The 27,745-nt window shown below is 37.9% G+C and overlaps 1 protein-coding gene across 3 annotated transcripts in view; it reads left to right on the forward strand.

Moving 5' to 3' along the window:
- The first annotated feature begins 238 nt into the window (after positions 1 to 238).
- The window catches only part of TTC8 (tetratricopeptide repeat domain 8), a 44,478-nt gene continuing 16,971 nt past the window's right edge, over positions 239 to 27,745 (forward strand). Inside the window, exons 1-7 of one of the 3 annotated variants that reach the window (XM_087746974.1) lie at positions 239 to 461; positions 8,938 to 8,967; positions 14,686 to 14,806; positions 19,290 to 19,353; positions 19,507 to 19,666; positions 20,596 to 20,685; positions 24,390 to 24,434. In XM_087746974.1, coding sequence (XP_087603100.1) covers positions 354 to 461; positions 8,938 to 8,967; positions 14,686 to 14,806; positions 19,290 to 19,353; positions 19,507 to 19,666; positions 20,596 to 20,685; positions 24,390 to 24,434 — 618 coding nt within the window. In that variant the 5' untranslated portion in view covers positions 239 to 353. Of the gene's footprint in view, positions 462 to 8,937; positions 8,968 to 14,685; positions 14,807 to 19,289; positions 19,354 to 19,506; positions 19,667 to 20,595; positions 20,686 to 24,389; positions 24,435 to 27,745 lie in introns of those variants that run through there. The other 2 variants (XM_087746975.1, XM_087746976.1) reach the window with 2 other exon arrangements.

A 27,745-nucleotide genomic window follows, 5' to 3' on the forward strand; every position in this document is an offset into this window, starting at 1 on the left:
CTCAATATTACGGATCAAACCCTGCTTTCAGCTGTCAATGTATCAGCCTACGAGGGGCTCCTGCAGGGAGGGGCTCGGCCCAGGAGCGGGGCCGCAGCGCCCTGCCCCGAGGCGCAGGGACCGGCCGCAGGGCCCGGCGGAGCCCGCCCGCAGCTCCCCCCGCCCGCCTACTCGCCTGCCTCTCGGCGGCCTCACGGCGCGGCGCGCAGGCCCGGCCAGGCCGAGGCGGGGCCTGCCGTTTCCGCGGCAGCAGCTCGGCCGGCCGCGCTCCGCCTCGGGCCCCGCTCGGCAGGCAGCGGGCCGGGAGGCGCCGGGGGCACAGCCGGAGCCGCCGCGGCGGTCCCGCCGGCGGGATGGGGCTGGAGCCGCTGTTCCAGGCCTGGAGCTACTTCAGGCGGAGGAAGTTCCGGCAGTGCTCGGATATCTGCTCGCAGCTGCTGGAGAGGCCGCCCGGCGAGCAGGTAGCGGGGGCCGGGCCGGGGGGCGGGGGGCGCCGGCGGGACGGGCCGGGGGGCGGGGGACGCCGGCTGGCCGGGGCGGGAGGCGGTGGTGTCGGTCGGCAGCGGGCCGCGTCCCCGCTTCCTCGGGGCCCGGCCGCCTGGCAGGGCGAGCAGCACGGGACTCCCTCTCTACCTGTTGCAGCCACCGGAGAGGCCCGGTGTGACCCCCCCGTTAGCGGGCCGGGGAGGGCTGGGCCGCGCCGTGCTCCGCGGGGAGGAGGAGGAGGAGGAAGAAGGCCGGGCAGCGCCTTCTTACCGAGCTCCCTGAATCTCTCCTGAAGCGAGGCGGTGAGTGGGGGGCTGCCGGCTCCTCCTCAGACAAGCTCCTGGTAGGACCCCTCCCGCCTCAGCCCCAGCCAGGCGAGGAGAGGGGAGTGGTGCGACGGATACCTTGTATGGCTGGGAAGGAAACCGTGGGGGTAGTGGGGTCCCAGGACTCGCCACAAGAATTTTAACTCACTCAAGGTTTTGCAGAGTTAAAGGAAGAAAAGCCAAGACTGAAAATCAGGTCTGCTTAAGGTTGTTACTGTTGATTTTCCACAGATGTTGAGATATCACAGTTTCTGTGTGGACTAAACCTCATAAGGCACCCATTTTAGCTCAGCTTACGTGCGAGCATTACCATGGGACAGAAGGCATTTCCATTACTCTCTCTTTGCTCTTTCTCCATCTGCAAAGTCTCTGGAAATGTTGGGCATGTGTTGTTCAATACCTGCGTATTTTCTCACCCCTCTGTAAGAAGGAAGGATTTGAGAATGTTGTTTCTGGATTAATATTTATATGCATTTAAATATTTTTTATTGCCATATTTGGAAAACAGTAATTGAATGGACTTTATCTTCATCATAAATACTTTACAGTAAATTAATAAGTCTCTCAAAGCATCCTGTACCTACATATCTTGAAGGCAGTTCTTTTCATCGCAAAGGAAAAGTCTGTAAAGAAAGATGCACAGTCATACGATTGTGTAAATGTAAAGCACAGTAATTGTTTAAACTTGTATAGGGTAGATATTTAGAAGATCTTTTTGTTAATGTTATATACTGTAAGGCATCAACAAGGAGCCATCAGCAGAAAAAAATTTAGCAGAGAAGACATTCCAAGAAAATTGGTCCTGAACACTAAATGGGATTGAGTATTAGTTCTGTGCCAGACCTGTATCCTTTATGTGTATTTCCATTATTGGGTCTTGATACATGTAATCTTTGCATGTGGAAGTACAGCACTTGATTTGTGATAAAAACTTTTGAGGCAGTACAGATAATAACAGTAAATAAGAGTACTAAAGATCATAGTGCTTCTGTTGCTATTCATTTATAATTTTTTTAATTAGTAAAACATTTTTCAATCTATGATCTCAACATGGAAATATAAAGACAATTGCATTTCTACTGTGTGCTAAAGCTCAAGTATAAAATTGTTTTGTTAGACCTGGCAACTCCAAACTTTTGCTGGGCTGTTTCCAGTAGCACTGGGGAACTTGTTGAAGACATCTGCAACTGACAGAAGTGGGGTAGGGAATAGAAGGTGTACAAGGCTGGGAAAAAGGTTTAGGAGGAAAATAACACATTCTCCTCGGCGAAACAGGATCTTACATACCAGCAATATGAGAGTTTTTCCAAATACTATATAAAATCGGGACAAACAATTGATCACTTTAAATTAATCTTTGAAATGATCACACCAGCCTGTAAGCTTCATCTTCTATAAGAATGAAAGAGTGAAAACGTTTAAGATAATTATGCTTTGAGAAACAGTGGAGGATGGGGATATGAATGGTGTCTATACTACATCAAATCACAAGCTCTTAGAAGAGGTCTTATATGAAGTCTCTGAATTTTAAGATCAAGTTTCAGCAGTGTTTTGAAAAGGTACTTCCAGGTCATGGTTGCCTGAAAAGGACTGGACTTTATAACTTCAGTATGTTCGTTTCAGAGCTATATTCCTGTGCACAGATTTATGTGAAAAAGGTACTCTTCATCAGCAGTGTATTTCAAACCTACTGGAAAGTTTAGATGGAAGAGAAATGGCTTTGCTTTCTGTAGAGGCAAACTTGAAATATGGTTTGGTTCTTGCCCCATCTATTATCTATCTCTTATTAAGAGCTCTTTTTAAGCAGGAATTAATGACTTCTAAAATATTTTAAAATATGCTTACTTTAGCTTGGAAAATATCAGTTTAAGTATCTCTTTACCGTTTTAAAAGTGCATGGAATGACGTTTCAGTCTTTCTCTGAAAAGAGATTTCATAGAGCAATGTTCAAGTAAAGCACATCACAAGTTTGCAGACACCAGCAAGTGTTTTTTTACTCTATATAAGTACTTTATGTAAGTGGAATAACAGTTCAGAGACTTTTTAAAAAATAAAATAAATGGAGAGGTGGCTATTAAGTGGCAATTCAGCATGTTTCTTCAGAAGGATCATGGAGTATACTGTACTTCATGGTGTATAAGGTAATGGCTACACAGCTTTCTTCCATCATTCTTCTCTGTTAGTCCAGACAAAGAGCACAGCTCCTGACAGGAGAAGATGTAGCATTGCTTATACCACCTGTTTATTTTGGTACAGCAGGTTGGAGAAACAAGAATATTGGTTAAATAACTTTCAAGAGAGTGCAACTTGAACCAAACTCAAACCAGCTCAACATACAAAATCTTACAGCTGAAATCTCTTCAAGTAAAACGTTTTCTAATTATCTAGTTAAAATATAGCTTTGACGTTCATGGCAGACTTAACGTGGAATGGTATTTCTCTTCTTCAGTCAGCTGTGCTCATGATGTTTTAGACTTTATGCTTTTTATTGTAATCAACACAAAATCTTAATATTTACTAGTTATCTGTCCAAGTAAGCCTGTATTTTATTATTCTGCTTCTGATTTATAAAGCCTTGCAGGTCTTTTCCCTAGCTATGTTGTTGCACTTTCAGCTCATTATTTTCTAGCACTTCTTGCTTTCGGGTACCAATCTGTCAAATATTCCCTGCTAGACTTCAGGTACAGAATAAAGGAAGTAGTAATGTGCCTCAAGAATGTGTTTTATATGTAGTTGAAACCTTACAAACTATTTTGAACCTACTTAATACAACAGAATGAAAAAGCAAATCATGTTTATGTATTGCAGCATGTATAGTTTGCATTCAATAGAACCGGTATTTTTATAAAACCTTTGAAAGATACTAAAATCCAAGTCTGAACACTGAGGTAATTAGAACTCAAATAAGTGACATACGTTACTTAATTCTCCTAGCTTGCCTAGTCTAATACCATTTTACATTGTAACATATTTATTCTAATGGTAGCATATCAGTTAAGTTGCTGTAGTTGTGAATACTAGAAAAGTGATCTAAGATTACTGTTTTTTAAGGTTAATTAAGAATCCAAGACCATTCTCAGGCAGATTGACTGTTGATTCCCTAAGTCTGTGTTACTTTTGAAGGTGGTGTGTTAATGAAATCAATAGTTCATAAATATTTTGATCAAAGTTTATTTCTGTTTTCTTCAGCCACCTACCAGAAAATGGTGCTGTCTTCCATCTGTGTGAATTACCTTAGTAGTATTTTAGTATAACCTGGAGAAATATCTAAAATCAAGTATGTGTCATTTTTGGTACCTAACCAAATATGTGTGGTTTATTATGCTTAAAAAACACATAGCATTTCTAAAACATTTAATGGTCAAAATCTTAATGGGAGCACTTCTGCAAATCAGGCCCAAGATATGTCATGTTGGGCATAAGAGCGAAGAGACAAATGGCAACACTTACAGAAAGTTTGGATTAAGTGAGCTGCTGTGCAGCACGAGGGAATACTCAACTGCTGTAATCACTGTGCCATCTGTTCTCATCCTCTTGTCCCATATTCCACTAAGCATGTGCCTCCCAACCTCTGCAGCCAGGGAAGGAAGGGTCTTATAAGAACAGTAGCCTTGGTCACTCTTCAGGGATTCAGTTCTTTGAACAGCATGCATTGGGATAGGATATAAACCAAGCCACGGGAGATGGTATACCTTAAAGAGTTGCTCAGGAATGGTTGAGTTAAACTGTGACTGTGACAGGTCAGAACTTTTTCACGCTCAGACAACTAGCCTTCTCCCTTCTAAGACATGTCATGTAACAATAAGTAAGTAAAGACTAACACTGCGTAATCTGAGAGTGTTTTCATGCCTGAAAGAGATGACCTTGCTTGTCTGAAAGCCTGTCCATTTTTCCCAGCTCTCAGATGGTCTGCTAAATGATAGCACCACTCCTGCTCCGTTGCATCTGCAACACAGTCACAAAACTTGGGCAGCTGAAATCAGCTTTCTACAATAGCCTTAGAAGTAGGCATTTTTGCCAGTCACACTTATAAATGTAATAAGAAATTTTCTTGACCCGTACATCTTGATATATCTCTTAATTTACCACTCCCTGTACATATAACTTAGTATTCGGAGTAAGTTTTCATCAGAAGTATAACGACATCTCAGAAGTTCTCCTTTAAGAGCATGGTAAAAGATGATTTGAAGATCTCAAAAACAAGTTTACTGATAATCCAGTCAATATTTACATGTACATGCATTTAGAAGCTATCTTAAATGATGTAGAACTCTTTTTAAACTCTGTCACGAGATGCGGTAAGCCCTAGGAGATTTTTAAGGTATGGTGTTGACTTTCAGCCAACTGGGCATGAATGAGGAATTTTCTTACGTAGCAGTATCAAATGCTATGCTATTACAAACTTGAATTCTTAAAGAACACATCAATGAAATCCAAAATATTTTAAAATCAATTATGTTTTCCTGAAGAGTTCTTAATGAATAAAATGTGCTGAACATTTTGATAGAAGAATAATTAGCTGCTACTGAGCTAGATTTTATGGAAGATTGAAATATTTTTTTCTATAAAATGTCCTGTGCATTTGTCCATTTAAGAATTAGGAATATAAATTTTGTTGATGGAATTTACTTCTATGCTGACGATCTTATCTCAGGATAGATAAAAGCTATATTTTATATGAGTAGCATTTGGGCATATAAACACGTAAAGCACTGATGTTCAGTTTAATTATTTCCTATTGTAAGCAAACAGGCGTTGTCTTCTATGTTTATGGTAATAGCATGACCTAGAGGAAATACAATCCAGGGCTGTCGCTGTTGATCATCCTGATTAGTTACCTAATCTGATTACTCTTCTTTGTGTTCCGTATGTCAGATTCAAGGCAATAGCCAGCACCGATGTATGAGGCTTGCTTTAGTTTAACAATTAAAAAAAAAATGCCTAATGTAATTAATACACATACAGTAGGTGTCCTGCCTTTAACTTGATTAATTGTGTTCATTTGTCCTTTCTTCTCCCATGGTGAACTTTCAGCTACTATTACTTGCATACTGTTTTTTGTAAGGTCATAATAAAATTGTCACGGATATATTTATGTTCATGGAACTTAATTTGACAAAGCGTCTTCAACTGAAATCAGTTATTGGTTCAAGAGACTGTAATTATTAAGTTTATGCATAAAAATTAGTGGTACATACAGGGAAGTAATTGTTCCTGGGTAATGTTTTTTTCTGTTTCTGCTCTTAATCCTTTGAAGAGCATTTCTGGAATATACTGATTTTAATATTCTGCATGTATTAAATCATACTCACCTGAAATTAATTATAGAGTAAAGCTTTATTAGAATATAAGGTATGTAAGCTTGTTTCATTCCCTCTTCTAGGCTATAAGCATCAGCAAATTTATTTTTTCTAAATATTTTTGGTCTCCAAATAAACTGACTTTACACATTAACTTTCATTTTAAAATGCCCTCAGTGAATTTGGAGATCTGGGTTAAATCCTTCCTTCATTGCTTTTACAACCGTATTAATTTCAAAGGAGCTTTATATGTGTAAATGAAGAATAAATTTGACCTTTTGTTTTGAGATACAAGCTTACAGGGCAACGCTATTTGTTAATCCTCTCAAAGAAATCTTTATTCGGAATCTTGTTCGAGTGGATTACTTGCATGAGTAGCAACTGCTGGATCCACCCATGTTAAAATATATTATATTTTAATGTTAATTTTTATTGTTCCAGACTTGTGTTTAATGGGAGGGTTCTATCACCTGCTTGAGGGTTATTTAAAATCTTAAGTTACTACTTCTTGTCAAAAACTGAAACATTATATTGGGATGTATGAACAATGCATACTATCACCTACCATTATGAAAGGGCACTGTTTTTAGTAAGTATTATTGGTCAACCCTACCTTTTTCCGAAGTGATGAGGGATGTCATTTCTGAATTTTTTAGTAATATGAATGCTCCTACATAAGCAAATTTGGTTTATTTTTAAATTATTTTTTAAACTAATGAACAGTGCCTAAAGTAAGATGCACATCTGTAACGTCAAGGCATTTTCGAGTTAGTGTTGACGTAACATTCCTAACCTTGTCCTTGTTAGTTACTGTAGCACGTATGTTATGGAAGATCGCCTACTGCTCTTAAACCATTTTCTAGTACAGCATATGTGCTGTAACACTTGGACAAAATGGGGTGAATAAAATGCAAGCTGAAATATTTCAATGACGTTTTCTTTATTACTTAGAAAGCTAGAACAGTTTATTCTTTAGAAGATGAATACTATAAATAAAACAACATATTAGAAGAACTTGGAGTTCATTTAATCATACAGCTAAAATATAAAGGCAGTTTCAAGTGCCTTAGTCAAGCCCAGGTACATCACAGACAGCTGAGATTAATCCCTCAATTAACGTTTAGTTCCATAGATATTGAATTTATAAGCTGTGTTATGCATTCTAACACCAGTGAACAAGCTTGTGATTCCAAATATGATCCTTAAAAGGCCACAGAAATTCCAGTACACTACAGAAGTAAGATGCGAGAGCATCACCAGTCTTCAGGTCCCTGCTGTCATGGAATTTACTGAATAAAAATGCTCAAATTGAAAGAAGTAGACCATGTCTCATACTACAGAGTAAAAGGGCGAGCTTGACCTTGCCATTCTCTTGGTGAAACGTGAGCTGGCAGTGTGTCGTGGCTGCAAAGGAAGCTAACAGCACGCTGGGCTGTGCTTCAGCTTGAAGACATTGGTGTGACCTAATAGCGGTCTTCTAACATTCAAGGAGGTTATGAAGAAGATGGAGCTAGGCCCTTCACAGTGGTGCATGGAGTGAGAGGCAGCAAAGATAAATTGAAATAAAGAAGGCTTTGGCTTGACAAAAAGGAAAAACGTTTCTCTGTAAGGACAGTCAGGCACTGGAACAGGTTGCACAGGGGCATTCTGCAGTCTCCATCCTTGGAAGTTTTCAAGACCCAACTAGACAAAGCTCTGAGCAACCTCAGCTGACCTCATAGCTGATCTTGCTTTGAGCAGGGCTTTGGACTAGAGACCTCCTGAAGTCCCTTTCTAGCCTGAATTACTCTAAGGTTCTATAGTCAGTCTAATATAGCTGGCTTAACTGTGATAGATTTACACAAGGCCAGATATGTAAGAAATTTTCCGCTGCCTCTAGGAGCAGAAGTTATGTGACTCTACAAAAGACTAATAGTGATTTAGAAAAAGTAACATCTATCTCCTACCTTCCCTGTCTTTCCCCCTAAAGCTAAGTAATGCATTAGAGAGGAAAAATTCCTCCCCAGTTCCTGGAAGTGAGCAGCAGAAGCCCTGAAGGATAGTTCAAATATTGTATAAACATGATAATTAGATGATACATGGTGATAAACCTACATTTCCTATTGTTGGTATTTACTCACTTTTACCTCAAGTTTTCAAGCAGATGCAAGTTCCTGCTTTTTGGCTTGTAGTAAACTTCATCTGATAGTTTTCCTTTTGTTTATTAGATGGTGCAATAAGCCATTAGTTTGACGTTTATTCCACTTACAGCATTACTGTCCAGAATACAATAAATACATCATTTCCATCATAAAAGTACAAAAAAAAATTCAATATGTGCAGAAATTTTATTTTATGTACTTCAGTGATATCAGTGTGATCACCATCAGCAGCTAACAAAGGTGCACAAAGATTGATTTTATTACATAGGCGTTCTAAAGCCCATGGCCTAATAATCTGGTTAACTTTTGAGAGATTTGCTTACATCTTCCAAGTTTTTCTTTTCTTTTTTTTTTTTTTTTTTTTTTTTAATGTACCATTTTTCAGTTTAATAATTCTGTAGTGTTAATTTAAGATTTGGCCAACATGATCCAGCAGAAGCAAGAAAGCAAAAGGTGTCTGAAAAATGTACGTTCTGCAAATCTGCTTTCATTATGTAAAACATCGATTAGCTCCCTAATGTGTGTAAGTTGAGAAAATGTAATAAAATGGAAATTTGGATATATGTGTCAGAGAGACAATGTTTGTGGAAAATGAGGTGGTCACAGAGTACAGTTCAATTTTTTTGTTGTTCTTTTTATTGTTTAGCATTTCCATTCCTCAGCTTCTATTTCCTCTGTTTTCAGGAGCCTGATTCTGAATACACGGTGTTTCAGGTAAAATTCTTTTCATAAATACAATTATTAGATACAATCATTAGAAAGAATTTCTGATACACTGAATAATACTTGTTTTGTTGTTAAATCCTTAATGGCATATATTTGTTTTTCATCATTGGTAAGGCAGTACATTTGATAAGGGGTATTTTAAATAGGCAGCTTTTATATTTGATAGAAGTTTATTTCTCTCACGTATTTCCTGTAGGTTTATTCAAAGGTTCAGTAGCTTAGTGCCTTCTAAAAGCTAAATTGAATCTATTTTGAACGGAATGACCTTCATCTGCTGATGAGATTAGGAAAAAGCCAATGTGTATTTCACAGACAGAACAATGTTTATGCTCTTAGGGCTCACTTTGATGTTTCATTTAAGGCAATGTAATGGTGGGCTGTTACCCATGCCCTTCCTGCTCCTACAGCTCATTCTCACTGCCTACCTTCTGTAGACTCTGATAGTCTTGAAGCTGCATGATGATGCTTTGCATAAGTGGTTGAAGACAGAGTAATTGATTAGTTTTCACTCTCTCCATATTAGCACTAGATTACTGCAATGGGAAGAATAGTAATGTGCAGGTGGTGGCATCTTAGGTTAGCAAATGTAACGCCCATCTACAAGAAGGGCCAGAAGGAGGATCCGGGGAGCTACAGACCTGTCAGTCTGACCTCAGTGCTGGGGAAGCTTGTGGAGCAGGTCATCCTGAGTGCCATCACACGGCACGTGCAGGACAACCAGGCAATCAGGCCCAATCAGCATGAGTTTATGAAAGGCTTGACTAACCTGGTCTCTCACAAGGTGACCCGCTTAGCGGATGAGGGAAAGGCTGTGCGTGTTGTCTACCTGGACTTTAGTAAAGCCTTTGACACAGTTTCCCACAGCATTCTCCTGGAGAAACTGTCTGCTCATGGCTTGGATGGGCATAAGCTTCGCTGGGTAAAAATCTGGCTGGCTGGCCAAGCCCAAAGAGTTGTGGTGAATGGAATTAAATCTGGTTGGTGGCCAGTCACAAGTGGTGTTCCTCAGGGCTCAGTATTAGGGCCAGTTCTGTTTAATACCTTTATCAATGATCTGGACAAGGGGATCGAGTGCACCCTCAGTAAGTTTGCAGACGACACCAAGTTGGCCAGGAGTGTTGATCTCCTGGAGGGTAGGAAGGCCCTACAGAGGGATCTGGACAGGCTGGATCTATGGGCCAAGGCCAACTGTATGAGGTTCAACAAGGCTCAGTACCAGGTCCTGCACTTGGGTCACAACAACCCTATGCAACGCTACAGGCTTGGGGAAGAGTGGCTGGAGAGCTGCCCAGTGGAAAAGGACCTGGGGGTGCTGGTTGACAGCCGCCTGAATATGAGCCAGCAGTGTGCCCAGGTGGCCAAGAAGGCCAATGGCATCCTGGCTTGCATCAGGAATAGTGTGGCCAGCAGGACCAGGGAGGTGATTGTCCCCCTGTACTCAGCACTGGTGAGGCTGCACCTCGAGTACTGTGTTCACTTTTGGGCCTCTCACTCCAAGAAGGACATGGAGGTGCTGGAGCGTGTCCAGAGAAGGGGAACGAAGCTGGTGAAGGCTCTAGAGCACAAGTCTTATGAGGAGCAGCTGAGGGAGCTGGGGTTGTTTAGCCTGGAGAAGAGGAGGCTGAGGGGAGACCTTATTGCTCCCTACAACTACCTGAAAGGAGGTTGTAGCGAGGTGGGGGTCGGTCTTTTCTCCCAAGTAACAAGCGATAGGACAAGAGGAAATGGCCTCAAGCTGCGCCAGGGGAAGCTTAGGTTGGATATTAGGAAAACTTCTTCACTGAAAAGGTAGTGAGGCACTGTAACAGGCTGCCCAGGGAAGTGGTTGAGTCCCCATCCCTGGAGGTATTTAAAAGACAGGTAGATGTGGTGCTTAGGGACATGGTTTAGTGGTGGACTTGGCAGTGCTAGGTTAACAGTTGAACTTGATGATCTTAAAGGTCTTTTCCAACCTAAACGATTCCATGATTCTTTGATCTTTTGGCTCCAGCTCACAGTCAGAAGAGATTAAATGCAACGTGAAATTGCATCTTTAAATACAGCTCAGTAACATATTTTACAAGTCTCCGATTACATTCCAGTGAAGTCATTGAAGTTGTTTGCATACAAAATCTTTTCAGTGAAATACTGCCAGATATGTTCTTGACTTGGAAGATAACCCTTCACAAGGTAGTTGTTGCGTTCTGGGTTTTTCACTGTGTACAGAATAAAATGTATGATAATGGAAAGGGTTACTGGAGAATGAACCCTTTTAGAAATATGCGTTACCAGATTCAGAAAATACATTTAGGTTTAGATTTTAAGTTTATCTTTTTTTAATTTCGTTTTTGGACTTTCAGGAACAAGAGGAAGATACTCGATTCAATGACAAACCAGTTCTCAGGAACTATGTGAAAAACACTTTGTCACTTTTCTTTCTGGAGTACAGACTTCCTAAGAAATACTATATCACATTTCTGTACTTACAGTACTTAAGATATTGCTTCCCTCTTTAATTACTATTAGTTATTGTGAAGTTCTGTTCTGATTATGAGTTAAGCAAGCTAAATCTGTTATTATGTTGTGAATATGTGGGTTGTCTGAAATACGCTGTCCCTTTCTTGTTCCTACTGTTTAAGTGCCTATTTCATAAAAATGCAAGTCTTCTTCATAAATGCCAGACACGTTGCTTGTCACGAAACAAAATTATCGATCCCGCAAAGAGAGAGCAGATAATATAAATGCAATCTGAGGCAACAGTTTGAGTGGAGAAACTTGTGCTAAGTCGATGTGTAAATAATATTGTCATGTGGTTACTCAGAAATGTGTGCATTTATTTTTATGGCTTTTTGTGATTATAAGTGAGCCTTCCTCTCACTGTTGGCAGTGTGGTTCTTCCAGTTTTGTGCTGCTCTTATTCATTTTAATTGAAGTTTTTCAGCTGAAATTCTTCTGCATTAGTTTCAGATTAAACCTTTACAGGTTTTCACTGAGCGAAAAATCTGTGCATTGTACTATAGTAAATTACTAAAATTGTGTACTTTTTTATGAACAGAATTGTTAAAATTTTTCTGAATAACTGAAAACTGCAATGCAGAAAGTAGGCCTCATACAAGGATGAAGTAGCTATAGGAAATACCAGGACTACTGGTGTAAATTCTTTATAGATAGTCAACAGAAGTTGAAATTACTGAGCTGTTAAGAAAATCTCTGAACCTTGCATGAGTTTTAGGTCTCATGTGATAAAAGACACGCTTATGAACAAAAAAAAAGATCAAAATTTGTTGGGGAGGGTCTGTTTTAACAGAGAAATGTACATCTCAGGTTTTCTTTTAAAAAGTAGAACAATAGCCATATGCCGTAGTTCTAATAAAGTCCTATGTGATTTTTTACAAATAAGTAGCAAATTGTTTATGAATGAAAAGGGTGTCAGAAATGTCATTTAATTCTTTAGAAAAAAAAGATCTTTTTCCTACATCTGCCTTTGTATTTGTGTGCCAGTATACATTTCTAATTCTTTTTCCCACACCTCGATTTTTCAGATATTCAGCATAACTGTGTGCATGCACAGAAATGATACTTTTGTTTCATATGGGTCTTGTAACTAGTAGTTAGGAATTTTGAATTGTCTTCTTGTCTCCCAAGGTAAAGGTCATCTTTCTATAGTTTAAGTAATGAATTTGACATTTTTCTCTCTCCTGCTGTTTTGATCAGAAGTCCTGTAACAAACATTGCTGCAGGCAATACTCTAATCTACAGACTGATGTTTAATTAAGGAATAATATGCAATATTTGAATTTATTGTTGGCTGGGCAGCCTCAGACTAGGAGCTTAAGACTGGAAGAGCAGCCTAAGGAATCTATTACTTATGACAGATATTTGTCCAATAATGATAAAAAGACATGTTGCTTTTAAAAACACATTATCTGATGTTTGTTACTGGAAAAATCACCATGATATACTTATGTCTATGTTAAAAACTGGCCCCAGTTTTAGCAATTAGCGTAGAGAAGTTGCTACTTTCAGTTCCCAGGAAAAGATCATTACTATGGGCAGCTTTTCTTATCTCTACTAGGAAATTAGCCTGTGTTTGGCCGAACTGAGAGCTCTAATTTCAGCATGTTCCCAATGAGACGTGGTGATGTTGACTTCAGACATATGTCTTTGAAAAAAAGCAGAGTACCATCAAGGTGTTAAAAATTCAACAAACTAAATACTTCTATAGAATAATGAAAAACAGTTAAGGGTGTTGAACATCTAACTGCAAATCTCAATGCTAATTAAAGGTTGTCACCCTACTACATAACAAGAAACTAAAAGATAATAGAGCAGATCTGGATTATGTCTGTCTGGCCTAGATTCAAATCATCCTGCCCTGTTCCTTCCTCTTCGTACTTGAAAAAAGGTTTCTAATTGTGGTTGAACTGACTGGCTAAATCCCTCCTTCTGCTTGGAAGAAAGTGCTTTTAAAAAGAAGAGTTAAATATTTCAACATTTTTAGATATACTTTCTTTTTGATAGACAGTTATAAAGTTGCATAGAAATATGAGGGAAGTGTAGGGGAAGGGGTGGTCTGAGACATGATGCATGAGAAGTGTCCCATTAAATGATTACTTAAATTCTTAAATAAGCCTGAGGTCCAGATCTCCTATCTCTTATTTAAAGAGCAAATGTTTCCATGTGTTCGACCTTTAGTTCTATTAAGGTAGCATCAGTCTGTTTCTATTTTGAAATGTCTTCTTAGCAAATATTAAACTGCTTTTCCACAGACGGCTGTACCCTGTGTCAGAAAAGAAACTAATCTAATTGTTTTGGCAGTGATTTTTACTGTGGAAAATTTATGATGATCTGTTCAATATCTGAAGGAAGATCAGGGATTGGTCTTGTGGCTCCCTTTATCATGCCAGCTCTACGAGTACATTACAGGCATATTAAGTTATCAAAGTGGTTAGATCTGCACTTACTTTGTTGGTACTTCCGTATGGCTGCCACTGGTTTTTTTCCCCATTGATTTGGTGTCTCTACAGTCTACACAAAGCTTGTCACATAGGCTAGAATTATGCTTGCCTTTCCACACTGCTCATACAATCCTCCAAGACATTTCATGTAGTAATTTGTCAGTTCATTTCACTAACAAGTACGTCAATAATCTCACAATCTGAGATGCTTAATGTATACATTTACACGTTTTTTACAGCTGATGCTTTGAACAAAGGAGTTTTAGATTATCTTTCTAAAGACTGTCACTTGTGGATAGTAATGTACTGTATCTGTAACTACTGGTTGAAAGATTTTCCGTCTTTCTTTACAGATGCCTGGGAAAGGCATTATTTTGCATTACGGTGGTTTACTTACCTTCCTCTCCCATCCCAATTTAAATAAGGTGTCTGTCAGTAGTGGGTTTTGAATGGCACTGATAGCTGGGGATTTCTTCAAAAGCACAAGATCTCAGAGAGTTGCCTGTGACCATGACTTTTCATGAGGCATGAAACTCTGTCCTCCAAACTCAGTTACTATAGCTGTTCTACTCCAAAAGAGTTGTCTAAAATCTTGGTCCCCTTTCCACTTCCATCAGGCAACTGATGGATATACCCAGCTGTTTAAGTACCTTATTCAAGCCTATTAAAACTGTGAGGGGAAAAATAATTTAAAAATGGCAAAATTACTGATTAGAGTATTCACTTGGTGTCTTGAAGATATTTTACTTTTTACTTTATCCTTATTCAGGCTGCCTGGAGCCTGAAAACACGAGCTTTGACAGAAATGGTGTACGTGGATGAAATCGATATGGATCAAGAAGGAATCGCAGAGATGATGCTAGATGAAAATGCCATTGCTCAAGTCGCACGTAAGAACGACTTTCACTTAAATATGTTGAAGCAACAAGAGCTCTTTTGGTCAGGATTGTCATCTAGCATAAAATAGTACATACTGAGGTGACCTGATACGGCTTTTAGCTATTGCTACAAAGAAGGGTTTTAGATTGTTTTATGGCTGCATGGCAATGTTGAGATACACCACATGATCTTGATGTAGCGCTCAGGCCTGTCAGACAGGGGTTGAGACAAATAGTGTTTTGTCAGCTTTTCCTCTACATCTCTGTACTCACTAGCTCTTTTCCGTCAGGGCACCGATTTCTTTTACTCCTTTCTGGCTTCTTTAGGCACTATGGGGAAACTAGAGAAAAATATATGCCCTTGATGTACTGTGAATCTCATCCATATGCCTGTACTGTAGGCAACAGTCTGGCCAAATCTGACATCACCTTTTTGTATCATTTCCCGCAAACATTTTCTGAACTGATATTTTCTCTTCTGCTTTTCTCTACTTTTTCCTCTCTTCCTTCCCAGGGCAGTTCTTAAGCCCTGTCACTGTATCTTGTATGCAGCTCTTTTCAGCATCGTCAGTTCCCTTCTAAGTGGGCAGTAATTAGTAGTCTTCCACTAGTTTTTGACATTATTTCTATTTTTCTTTGCTTCTTTAGTACAGTCCACATGGGAATTTTTATGCATCTTATTAGATGTGGCTCTTAACTACCTACCATGTCAAGGAATTAAAGGGAAGAACTGGACATAGGCCAGAACTAATACTTGAAACATTAAAAGCTTTTCTCTTTTGGATAGAAGTAGGCAATTGCACATCTATCTGATTACATTTTTAAAATTTGTCATTACATGCTTGGTCACATCTAAACAGTCAAGCAGTACTCAAACTGTGTTTATACATTATGATAATCTAATTACATGTATCAGTCTTAAAACAGCATAATAATATAATTTAGACTTTTATTTGATTTTATGTCCCCTGTGGTAGAGAAAAAATCATTTGATTGAGAAATAAGGCATTCTGGAAAAATATGCTCATACTGTATTTAAACAGAAAAAAGGTGACTTTCTGGATAGTGTGTCACAGATTTCAAAGCCAAAGAAAATCATTATGATAGTGTAGCCTGCACTCCTGAATCATTGAGATAAGACTTTGCTATTCGTGCTTCAAATCCACTAGATGTGCCTGAGCTAGTATATAGTTTTTCAGAAAGTATAAGAACTTTCCAGAGGGAAAGAACCCCCTACGGTCTTTAGTAAATTATTAAATTTGCTAGTTTTTATCAGTGTATGCCATATCTTTAGTTGGAATTATCAACTATAGCTCCAGCTGTTACTTCTTTGTGTACATTTTATGCCTGATATGAAGTCTTTATTTTCAAAGGTGTGTTTCCAAAGTAAATAGTTAAAAATGTCATTAAGTCATCCAGCAATCTTTTCTTTGGTAAGCTAAACAATCTTCTCATTCTGAGGTATATCTTTTAATTTTTGAGTTGAGTCTTGAAACTCTCTTCTTAACCCTTTCCAATTAATCTGCGTGCTTTTTCAGTTGTAGTCAGCAAACCAGACAGCAGTCCACTGACACATAGAAAATAAATTTTTATTCTACAGCTTGATTTTACTTTCTTTATACATCTGAAGTGTTTTTCTGTTACACTTTTATATAAAAAGTAAGCACAGATATCACTAGGGAGGGTGCAAAGAGGATGGGGACAGTGTTTGCAGTGATGCCCAGTGGCGGGACCAGCGGCAGCGGGCACAAACTGAAACACAGGAGGCTCTGTCTGAACATCAGGAAACACTTTTTTTACTGTGAGGGTGACTGAACATTGGCACAGGTTGCCCAGGGAGGTTGTGGAGTCTCCCTCCTGAGAGATATTCAGAAACCGTGTAGACAGGGTCCTGGGCAGCTGGCTTTAGGTGGCCCTGCTTGAGCCTGGTTGGACCAGATGACCTCTAGAGGTCCCTTCCAACCTCAACCATTCTGTGAGTCTGTGATCACTTCCACTTTTACACATGATTTAATAAAAATGGGTGCTTGCTGACTGTGGGCTTTTTCTTTTGCTCTTAAAGTGTCTTAGCCATAGTTGGTCTTGACTCAGGGTCTTTTACTGGGGCAAATCTTCCAGGATATCCTCCCCCACTATAATTATAGCTTGCAAACTTAAAAATTTGTAGCCATAGCTCCCATATTGCAACTGGTATTGTCTGTACTTTGCGTACTAAGCAGTGCAAATCCTTTTGCATCAGTTACGTGTCCATTTCAGTTTTGCATCTCTCCTTATCTTAGTTTCCAGATTAAACTATCTTAATAATGATTTTGCTCTCAGCCTTGCATTATTAAATAATTACTAAATTGTACAGGGTCCACTGGAAACAACTACTTTTCTGTGGTTCCTCTTCACACATGTATAATGGAAATCTGTCTTCCACCAGTTTTTAAATTTTTATAATTTTGCTGGGTTAATTTTCCATCAGTCTTGTTTAATAATAAAAATGACCTATAGCATCATTTTACAGAAAATTCCCAGTATGTTACCTTTGGACTCTTAACACCATCAATTTTATCAGCTAAGGTTGTAGTCTTGTTTAAAAGTGTTACCTTGACAACATAGTTTTCAGAAACTCATACTAATTAGTGTTATGGATAATTGCAGCTATTTCATTAACTAGGGAGTTAAAGGAGTCATCTGCAGTCATCACTAACTGCTGAAATTATGCTCTTAAATTCTGTCGCTCTTAGTGGTCGCATGCACTGCTGTGGCCTCTTGATGCCTATTTATAGCTAGTTCAGTTGGGATTCTCAAAGTAAGGACTGAGTTGCCTGGGGTGAGATCAAGGAAACTAAATCTTGTAAGCATTCTCCTAGTACACCAAAAGGACAAAAGAATTGTGGTTATTAAAAAACATGTCTGGAAAAGGGTTTTTAATGGCCTACCTTTTTTATATTATTGCGATAGTTAAAAAAAAAAAAGGCTCATAAAGTGGAAGACTAGTTTGATGTCTGATAGCATGAAAAGTTGAAAGCCACTTTCTCCATTTCTCAGAAGAGTGCCCTAGTTATCATGTTAGAAACTGTGCTGGGTGGACTCTCCACCCTTTCTGTTGTGGAGTAAAAAATTCAAGATTCACAGTACTATAAAGAGCAAGTACTATAAAGAGCAAGTAAGCAACAGAGATCCTAGTGTGGCCAGCCAGAAGAGAGAGAGTTTTGGTCCATATTTTAACATCACTTACATATTTAGTTGGTTTTGCTAAGGAGATCATGGTTAATACCTTTTTTGTGTCATTTAACTTTAAATACAGCTGTAGCCAGCTGGCTACTATAATATTGGAGTCAGAGGTGCTTGGTAATCACCATGGATTAAAAAAGCTAGAAGGTATTTAGATTGAGTTATTGATTTGGACAAGTCTACTAAACTTGCTTAAACAATGGACTGGTAGTATCTCAGAGGTGATTACAGCTTGAGGGCGGGAGAGAGAGAATTCTGAAAAAGGGCAAACTTGGGCTTTATCTTGCGGGAAAAAAAGAAGGACGGAAGCTATCTACCTATCAGCTTAACTTCAATTCTTGGAAACATTTGGAATAAAAGCAGTTCATAAGTATCTAGAAAGTAATTAGATGAGTAGCAGTGATTTGTCAAGAACTGGCTGTGTCAACTTAAATCGCCTTTCTTTCTGTACATGGGAACAAGCTGTAAACAGACCAGAAGGTATAGATGTCATATCTTGCTTTTAACCAAGTTTTTAAAAACATCTCTTACAGATTCACTTGGGAGGTTAGAAAAACTGACAATAATCAAATGTCAGTGAAGGTGATGAAAAATCTACATGCAGAAACTATTCTTAATATTCCACTGTCAAAACAGAAATATGTGAAAAGGGGGACCCTTCATCTGTTCACCTGGTCTCAAGCCAATTGAGTATTTTCATTGACGACCTGTGGATATGGATGAGTTTGAACTTTACTGTGCCCTAAATTGTGGTTGGGGTTCCTACATGGGTCTAATGACATGAGATATCATTCTCCATCTGCCCTGTAGCTGAAGGTTTTGGTTTAGTTACTCAAGTCTGGGTGCTATTTTAGTCCCAGATAGAAAAGATACCATTTCAAATTAGTATGATCTCATTGTTCCAGTAACCTTTCTTACTTCAATGCTTTCTGTTGCTCCTAAGGTGTTCTTGAGAATTGTTGTGGGTTAACCCTGGTAGGCAGCTAAGCCCCACACAGCTGCTCACTCACTTCCCTCAGGTGGGGTGGGGGAGAGAATGGGAAGGGTAAAAGTGAGAAAACCATGTTCACTGTGGCAGGTTTCTTGCAATAGTCTGACAATTTATCAGTAGCACAGTGCAGTATTTGTTTTTTGTCTTCTTTGTCTAGTGCTATGCCCCCTCAGTTTGAACAAAGACATTTCCAGTTTATTGTAAGACACAGTAATTTTTTAAAGTCCCCTGGATGAGGGTGTAGTATCTCAATGTGAAGTGAGAAATGCTCTTATTTTATAGGACCAGGAACGTCTTTGAAACTCCCTGGAACTAGCCAAGGTGGAGGCCCCAGCCCAGCTGTTAGGTATGTGATTGTTTATTTTAAAAACTGTGACTAGTTACAAATGAGCAAATCCTAAATTTAGCTTCTGAAAATTAAATGCTTCAGATATAAGTGTTTAAATTCTCTATCGATAAATACCAATCAACATAAGGATAATGTGCTTAACATCTTCAGGCCGGTAACTCAATCAGGAAGACCTATTACAGGATTTGTGAGACCCAGCACACAAAGTGGACGGCCAAGTACTATGGAACAGGCTATAAAAACACCTCGAACAGCTCTCACAGCTCGTCCGATTACTAGTGCTTCTGGGAGATATGTCAGGCTAGGAACGGTAAGTTGTTCGACTGTTCTCAGAATGATGGCTTTCTTGGTCGTGGTGTCTGGTACAGTGACATTGTAGTTGACTTAAAAGCTGCATCTAAACTCAAGTTTGAAGGAGGTAAGCATTTTTAGATTTTTGTTTAAATTGTTTTCAAAGTAGAGTTTGAAAATGTTACTTCTTGTTAGTTTGCTAGTCTGTTTATATAAAAAAAAAAGTACATACATTCACAAGTTCACAAAAATTAACATAAATTCCTAATTCACAAGTTCTGTGAGACTCATTTTTATTCACTGAAGGCCATGAAAAGACTATGACATGATTTCACCCTAAGTATGTTGAAACCTTCTCCAAGTTTTTCAGTTTACTACAAAACAATTATTAATCTCTGAATGTCTGTCATTTCAGAAGATAAGGAAAATAAACTATACTAGTTTTATCCTGTTGGCAAAATTAATAAACAGCAACTGGCACAAATATGTAATACAGATTAACATCACATGAATGGCAATATGTGGTATCTTCTCACTATTGCAGGTATGAACTGATCTTTCTAAATCTTTCTTGAAGATTTTTTTTTGTTATGTGTCCCAAATACCTTCAGTCCATCTAACAGTTAGTCCAAGCTACACGCTTTTAGGCACATTATGGAAATAGTGGAGAGAGGGAAGAAAAAGGTAGTTCCAAAAGGTAATTCATGCAGCCTCTTTCAGGGACTATATGGGAGTAGGGCAAAGTCCTGGCTTTCCGAAAAGATGAAATTCAGTAAGAAGAGTCTGTACTGTACAGTAGAGCAGTGCACCTACAAATGCTTTGTTTGGGTTTTTTGGCTTTTTGGTTGGTTTTTTTGTTTGTTTTTTTTGTATACTATTAATATTTTGAAAACTTTCAGGAAAAGTGTAGGGGATCTTCCCACTTAAAAACTTCTTTCTCCCCTTCAGGCTTCAATGCTAACAAACCCAGATGGCCCTTTCATAAATCTGTCTCGACTGAATTTAGCAAAATATGCTCAAAAACCCAAACTGGCAAAGGTATGTAACTATTTTGGTTAATGTTGTGATATCTTTTTCTTATTTTCTGGCATCATTCTAATGTAACTGTACATGGGATTGGGGATACAAACAATGACAAACTGTGTTGTAGATGTAAAGTTCAGAAAAATAGTGTGTTACTTATCTTTTGACAGCAGTTACCAGACTTGAAATTGAAAATATGTCTGAAGACGTCATGTTGAAAGTATAACCTAGGAAAAGCATTTGTATAAAATAAAATATTCCATTGGTAAATAACCTTGAACAGTGCATACAGGAGTGACGAAGGGCAACTAAATAAAAAAAAGCCAAGAGGGAAAAACCACAGCAGAACCCTCCTTAGGGTCCGGAAATACAGTTCTGTGTACAAATAGATGGCAATCCTGTCCTAAAAGTGTTCAAGTGGTTTGGATTTGTCTCTTTGATTTTATGGCATGAGTTAGCACTTTTTATATAAAAAGATTTCATCTTTTTGTTCAGAATTCTTCCTCATTTTCAGTTGAGATGTTATGATTGACAGTCATTGAAACTGAGACTATCTGCCCATAGAACAGGTTTATCCAGGTTATCTGCCTGTCTTAGGGGTTTCAGCTCTGAGTGGAAGGGACCTAAGAGTTGTGTAATGATTTATCACTTTGTGGCCTTTCAGTTGAATCTTTCCGCAACACAACCAGTTAGTTGTATAGATGAAAATGTTTTCTGTGCATACGTTGTTCACAAAAAACAACTGTTGGATTGAGACCAAAAACTCGTTTTGCACAAGGTATCAAACAACTTTCAGACACACTCTCAGGGGCTGTATTTGGCTAGCAACCTAGAGTTAAAAGAACCTGTATGTATTCAGTCTATTTTGAGAAACGTAGTGGTGAACACTGTTAGAAGACTAGCAGTACCTAATAATCTACTGGTGGAAATTAGCTCCTCCAGTCCAAAACTTTAGTTAATAATTTTTCATAAATGATTAGCAAATTCCTTTGCTTTTTAAAACCTGATCTAGACTGATTAGACTGATTGCTTTTCAATGTGGTTTTCAAAGGAAATAAATTTTGTGTGATTGCACTGTGTTCCTCACCCACTCCTTACATCTCTGTCCCTTGGCCTCTTAACCAAACTAGGTAGAAGAATAGATATCAAATATAGTAAGTTGTAGTCTGGTGAGATAATGAAAGACTTCCAGACTATCATCTGAGGGCAGTTAGAAGTCAGTTTTTTATCAGTTCTGAAAAAACTGCAGGCCTTTTGTCCAATTATGTCCTTGCCAGCAGTCAGCCAGCACACACATTATTCTAAATCCATCACAGTCTGTAAAATAGGGAGAATGTAAGAAACCTGGGAAGAATTAAAAAACACAAGACACATCCATAAGAAACTAGGCTTAGTTCTTCTGCATGAACATAGCTAGTTTTTAATTGTGTTTGGTAACTCTATATACTATTTAAGTAGGTAGCTTAGCTTTCAGATGAAATACTTATTCTCATCAACAGCTCTCAGGAATGAGAAACATATATAATTTTAACAATTTTTGTTTTTCATTAGCATTTTGTGGGACAATGGGGTAGCTCTGTCTTCCTTCAGTTTGGTATGAAAAGAGGCTTAAGCCAAAAAATGTAAAGCAACAGTCACAGAAACATCCATAGGCAGCAAATGTACTTGTCAGATTATGAAGCTAATACATTATGACATTAACATTTCACACAGAATGTAAGATCTAAGTTTAAATTTGGAGCTACATGGTTTTATAACGTTTTTTTAAACAAGACAGCATTAAGGCTAAAGTCAAAGCAGCAGGTGAGACTGTAGACAGCACTATGTTAAGAATCATTGATTAAAGTTTTAAAACTCTTTGAGCTGTCACCTCTCCCAGGTGCAAAAGGATGATAAATCTTGCAACTATTAGATTCACATAATTAGCCTGTCCATTCGTGTTGGTATATACTCCCCCTACGTACTTCTTTCTTATGTGTTTGCAAAGTATACTCATCGCATCTTTTTTTAGGTTAGATTATCTATCTTTTTATTGCATGACTAGGTCTTCCGATGTTTTGAAGTATACAGGAATGCGGCTTCTGTCTGACTAGCATCAGCCATGTTAAGGACTAGCGCAGGAAACTCCGTAGTAGACATATGAGAGATCACCTGTCGCCAGAGCGAGCCTCTGGTAAATTCAGTTAGCATCTGGTTTATGGCATAAAACAGGAGCTTTGTCTTTTTTAGCTCGTGGATTTTTAATAGAGTTATTAAGATAACTGTAGATATTTTTATCCAAGTGAATGTTCAGTCATTTAAATCCTTTTGAAGGTCGGGTCCTATAGATAACAGCAGTAAATTCCTCGTGCCAGCCATGAAAGAAAACATTTTTTTATCACTTTAGATTTATTCACTTTTGCTGAATGCTTCCCTGTTATTGAACTAGAGGAGGAGATGTTCCGCTACATCTTTATTTTCTACTCTTTTGTTATCCACCTATTCTAATCTCCCTATAAATGTGTTTTTATTTATAATTCTTGAATGTCTTTTAATCATCTGTTTGGAGTCTTTTCTGGCCAAAAGTAGAAGAGAAGTAGGTTGTGGTTTACTTTGCTCACCAGACATGACACTTCATTAGTAATTCTCTAGTTTCCTTAAGGTAAATCTTTTAAGAATTCTGTCTAGGAAAATCTGGCAGAAGAGTCATGGAAGCCTTTAGTAGACTGCTGTTTCGTTCATTCTTTCTTTCCTCATGGGGCAATATTTTCTTTTAGTTTTTTATAATGAATAGTAAGAATTTAGAAAAACCTTCTATTCTTTTGAAGCAATTAAAACCTGGGATTTGTATGCAGAAAAAGGTCAAGTGAGTTGAACCTTACTAGCACCCATACTACATTTCTGGAAATAGAGGCTTCCAGTCTCCATTTAGTTATCTAGTATCTTTCAGCATCATGTTACTCACTTAAAAAGCCACCCCCATTACCTGTTATATACTCTTCTATATTCTAGTGCAGAACAGCTACAAGGTAGTATGACTTGCTTAACTTTATACAGGAGTAAACAAAGATGCAGTTATATTGCCATGCAATTGTTGTGGGCTTATGAGCAGTTACCACAGCACAGCTGATGCATCTAACTTGTTTAAGCTTTGGTATTATGATGGTGTGTTTGAGTTTCAGAAGCACAATATTGTTAGCATTTATCATTTACAAATAAAAAAGAAGTTTTTCCTTTACAGATCCCGAAATTCTGTATGGTTTAGAGTTTTTTTTGTCCCTAAGGCAAAACTTGCTCAGCTTACATTCTTAACAAACCTCTGTTTAATTGAAGTAGATTTTGCATTACATAAGCACCTAACTATACATTGCAAAAAGTCTTTGTTAGATCACTTGTTGATTTTACAGTTAAAAAGTCATGAAAATGGTATCAGGTTTTCAAATCTATATTCAGTTTCAAATTATAGCTGACTTTAAGGACCAAAGATAAGACAGTTCCACTAATCTCTTGCAACAAATTAAGAATTAAAATGCTTTCCTGATAATGACAATGTAGCACATCTGTAGTTTTTGTCTATTCAAGTCTTAATTAAATGTAAATGTCAGCAATTGTGATGTGTGAATGTGATTGCTTTCGCGAAGAATTTTTGCCTAACATAATCAAGCTTCTGTATTACTCTAAAATAATATTACCAATTTTTATCTTCATATATGACAATGTTTTAAATATTTTTCTGACAGGCATTGTTCGAATATATTTTTCACCATGAAAATGACATAAAAAATGTGAGTAATTCATATGTTCCATTTTCAGTTTTTATTAAGTATCATTCGGTTATTTCTGTCAGTATTCTGCGAAACTAAGGATCCAGATAGTACATCACATCTGAGTACAGAAGTGAAGCATTAAAAGTTGTTGAAGAGAGAGAAATCCTTTCTTACAGGGGTGATAATTAGGGATGATAATTTGCAAATACCAAGATATGGATTGCTCTCTTTTTTGAGAAGCCAAACATTCTAATACTTAAAACTAGGTCCCTCATCTGTCAACCCGATATGTTATATGTATCTAATGATTTCATGTTAACAGAATTTACTGGAGCCTGAGCAGTAGCTGAAACTACATGTCAGGTAGCTGAGCTGCCTAGAAAGTTCAGAGTTCCTGAGAGTAAGCAATAAGTTACAGAAGACTGTTAACAGAAGGTGAAAATATCTGACAAAATAGTTAGTGACTGAATTGAACATCATTTGACATGTTAAACTACTGAGACTATTGTTTGTGCATTTGGGTGAATAGAAAGGAAAGGTATTTGGTGAAACTGCGAAAAAATAAAATATCATTAGGACTTTCGACACTTTTTCTAGAAATTTAATTTCATAGTGCTGAGGTGTTTTGTGGCCTCAAGAGACAGATTATATTGCCCATATGATTGTCTGTAACATTTATTCTCAAAAAGTTTTCAGAATTATACAGTTTCCCTCTTACCCTATCTGAAATTTTTATTCTGTGGTTCTTCATATGTTACTGCACTGAATGGGTAAGATCAAGTTTGGGTACACATTGTTTAAACTTTCAGAAATAGATAAAGGTTGCAGAACTTTTTTGGCAGTTCACCCAGGGAAATAATTAATTTATGCAATGAATAATGTGTCAAAATATTTCATTATTATGTTAGATATATGCACCCAGTTGAAATGGAATCAAAATTTCTGCTCAAAGTTTGTTTGAAAGAACTGTTTGTGTCAGTAATGCATAGCTGACTAGACAGTTATTGAATTTTCTGCAATACTACTAACTGGTGTGTGATTAGATCTGAAGTTAAACTCTCCAGTTAATCAATAACACATAAAAAATATTTTGTTGTCGTTGACATAGATCAGAACCATTTCCAAATGTACTGCTATGTGAAGCTTTTTAATCTACTATCAAATGATTATAGTTGTACACTGTCAATTTATTGCATAGCGTTCTCTTAAGAGGATTGAAGTGCAGTGCACTATTAATCCAAAATATGGTTGAAACAGTAAGTGCAGGTGTCGGAAATGTCAGAGAAATAACAATTAACATTTACATGTTCTGATACTGAATATGAAGAACGTGCCTGGGTTTTATGCCACTAATAATTAAAATTTATGTTGTTGGTTACTGAGAACTCAGTTCACTAAGAATAAAAGGGTCACTTGGTAAGACGCCACATGTGCCTGTGACCTACGCTTTAAGGGCATGCAGGATCTCTAGGATAGACAGATAATTTCATATAATGCAAGGAATTTTCCAAGCACTCCAGAAAAAAATTGTAAGATGTTTTTACACTGTACTGCATGTATTTTGAAATCCTTGCTCAGAATCCCAAATCTCTGTCTTGCAGGAAAAGTTTTGCCTATGGTTTGTTATGCACTGTAGCCATTTGAATAAATATCCGTAAGCAAAGAACTGTCAGCTTAGTCACTAGTGTTTATTGTGTAATGAGAGGGAGATCAACATGTTTGGTTAATGATAGCATCTTGTAGGGAAAAAAACTGTGTCACACCTCACAGTATGAGGTGCCTTTATAATGTAATGTGTATCTCTGAAGAGATTTTTTTTAAAAAATACTGTTGTTTGCTTTCTGTCTTTTGCTTTCATTCCTCTCTTCTTCTGCACTTTCTGCACCATTTTCAATATAATTCTGTTCTCCAAACTGTCCTCCCTTCCTTTTCAACCTCATGTGCATTAATTTTTCTTAGACAAAAAAAGAAATACTTTAACTTCTACTTAAACTTGGCTGCATCACTGTTTATTCACCTCTCCTACCAATGGCATTTCACTAATTCATTTTCTTGCTTCTCCCTGAAAAGAATTTGGTCGCTTATGATTCAGCAGAGAACCAGCACATATGTTAACTATTTAAAAGGTGATCTGGATCTTGCTTGATCACCCATTAGAACATTCACTGGCATCTCTTGCATCTTTGTGTTACCTGCTACTGTGTGATGTTGCACATTCTTAAAAAACAAAACAAAACAAAACAAAACACTTTTCTGCATGACATGAGATGAAAGAGCTTGGAAGGCTTGGAAGCCTGGGGAATTGGTTTAAGTTTGTGACCATATAGACTGAAAAGCCTCTACTTGTGGACTTTCTGCATGGGTGGAATTGGAAAACCAGTTCCTGCAGTTTTGCAAATAAAACACAAAAGTAGTAGTGACAATATCCTTCCTTTGTCACTGTGCTCATCTGGAACAGTCTGTACTGTTCTCAACTGCATTATTATTTAAGAAGCAAAGGCAGTTTTATTATTTATCATCTGTTTAGTATTCAGCCAGTATATAGAAAGAAAAAAAAAAAGCCTCAGCAATTCAGTTGAGAAGTATCATTAGTCCATGTGTGTTCAACTGGACAAATGATGCCAGGAACTTGGTTCAAATTAAAAGTAAATACATCTGTAATCCATCAATTATCAGAAACGTGGGATGCAAGAAGAAGAGAGAAGCACTGAGCTTTTTCAGCACTTGAAAATGTATTCAAAAGTCTTTCAGCTTATTTAATAAAAAAATAAACAGTTCTCTGAAGAAATTACTATTACCCTAGCCATTATTGTTCTTGACTTGTTTCCTTTTAAACACATATACTTAATAACTGACTTTCTGTGCCTCTTGAGCTATTTCTAAAAGCCGTTTTATGCGCTAAATGCTGTAAGAGCAGGGCAGTTTAAAAGACTTGTCCAGAAATAGTTCAGCTGCTACTTTTTCAGCAGTAGACTGTGACATTGTATTCTGCCATTATTCACAGGTGGGTAATGATGCCAAGATACTTTGTCCTGAGGAAGAACAGAGAGTGTACAATATATACTTGGGGCCAGAAGTCATGACCTCTGATATTTCCTTAGTTCTTCCTAATACTCTGAAGTTTATACTCTCTGATAGAAATCTATTTATAATGGAATTATGTTAGATTTACCAACTACAGAAATCTGGAAGACATTCACCAAAAGAAATTGTGTTAAATTGACTATGGCTAATGTCATTTACTCAGCTATCTTATAGACTATCCTGTGTTGATTTGTGTACAAACAAGACTTCAGTCAATACCTGTTGCTGGGAGAATTATTGCTATT

Source organism: Nipponia nippon, unplaced genomic scaffold (genome assembly GCF_047370975.1).
Source record: "Nipponia nippon isolate SJK-2023a ecotype South Korea unplaced genomic scaffold, ASM4737097v1 scaffold_11, whole genome shotgun sequence".
NCBI lineage: Eukaryota > Metazoa > Chordata > Aves > Pelecaniformes > Threskiornithidae > Nipponia > Nipponia nippon.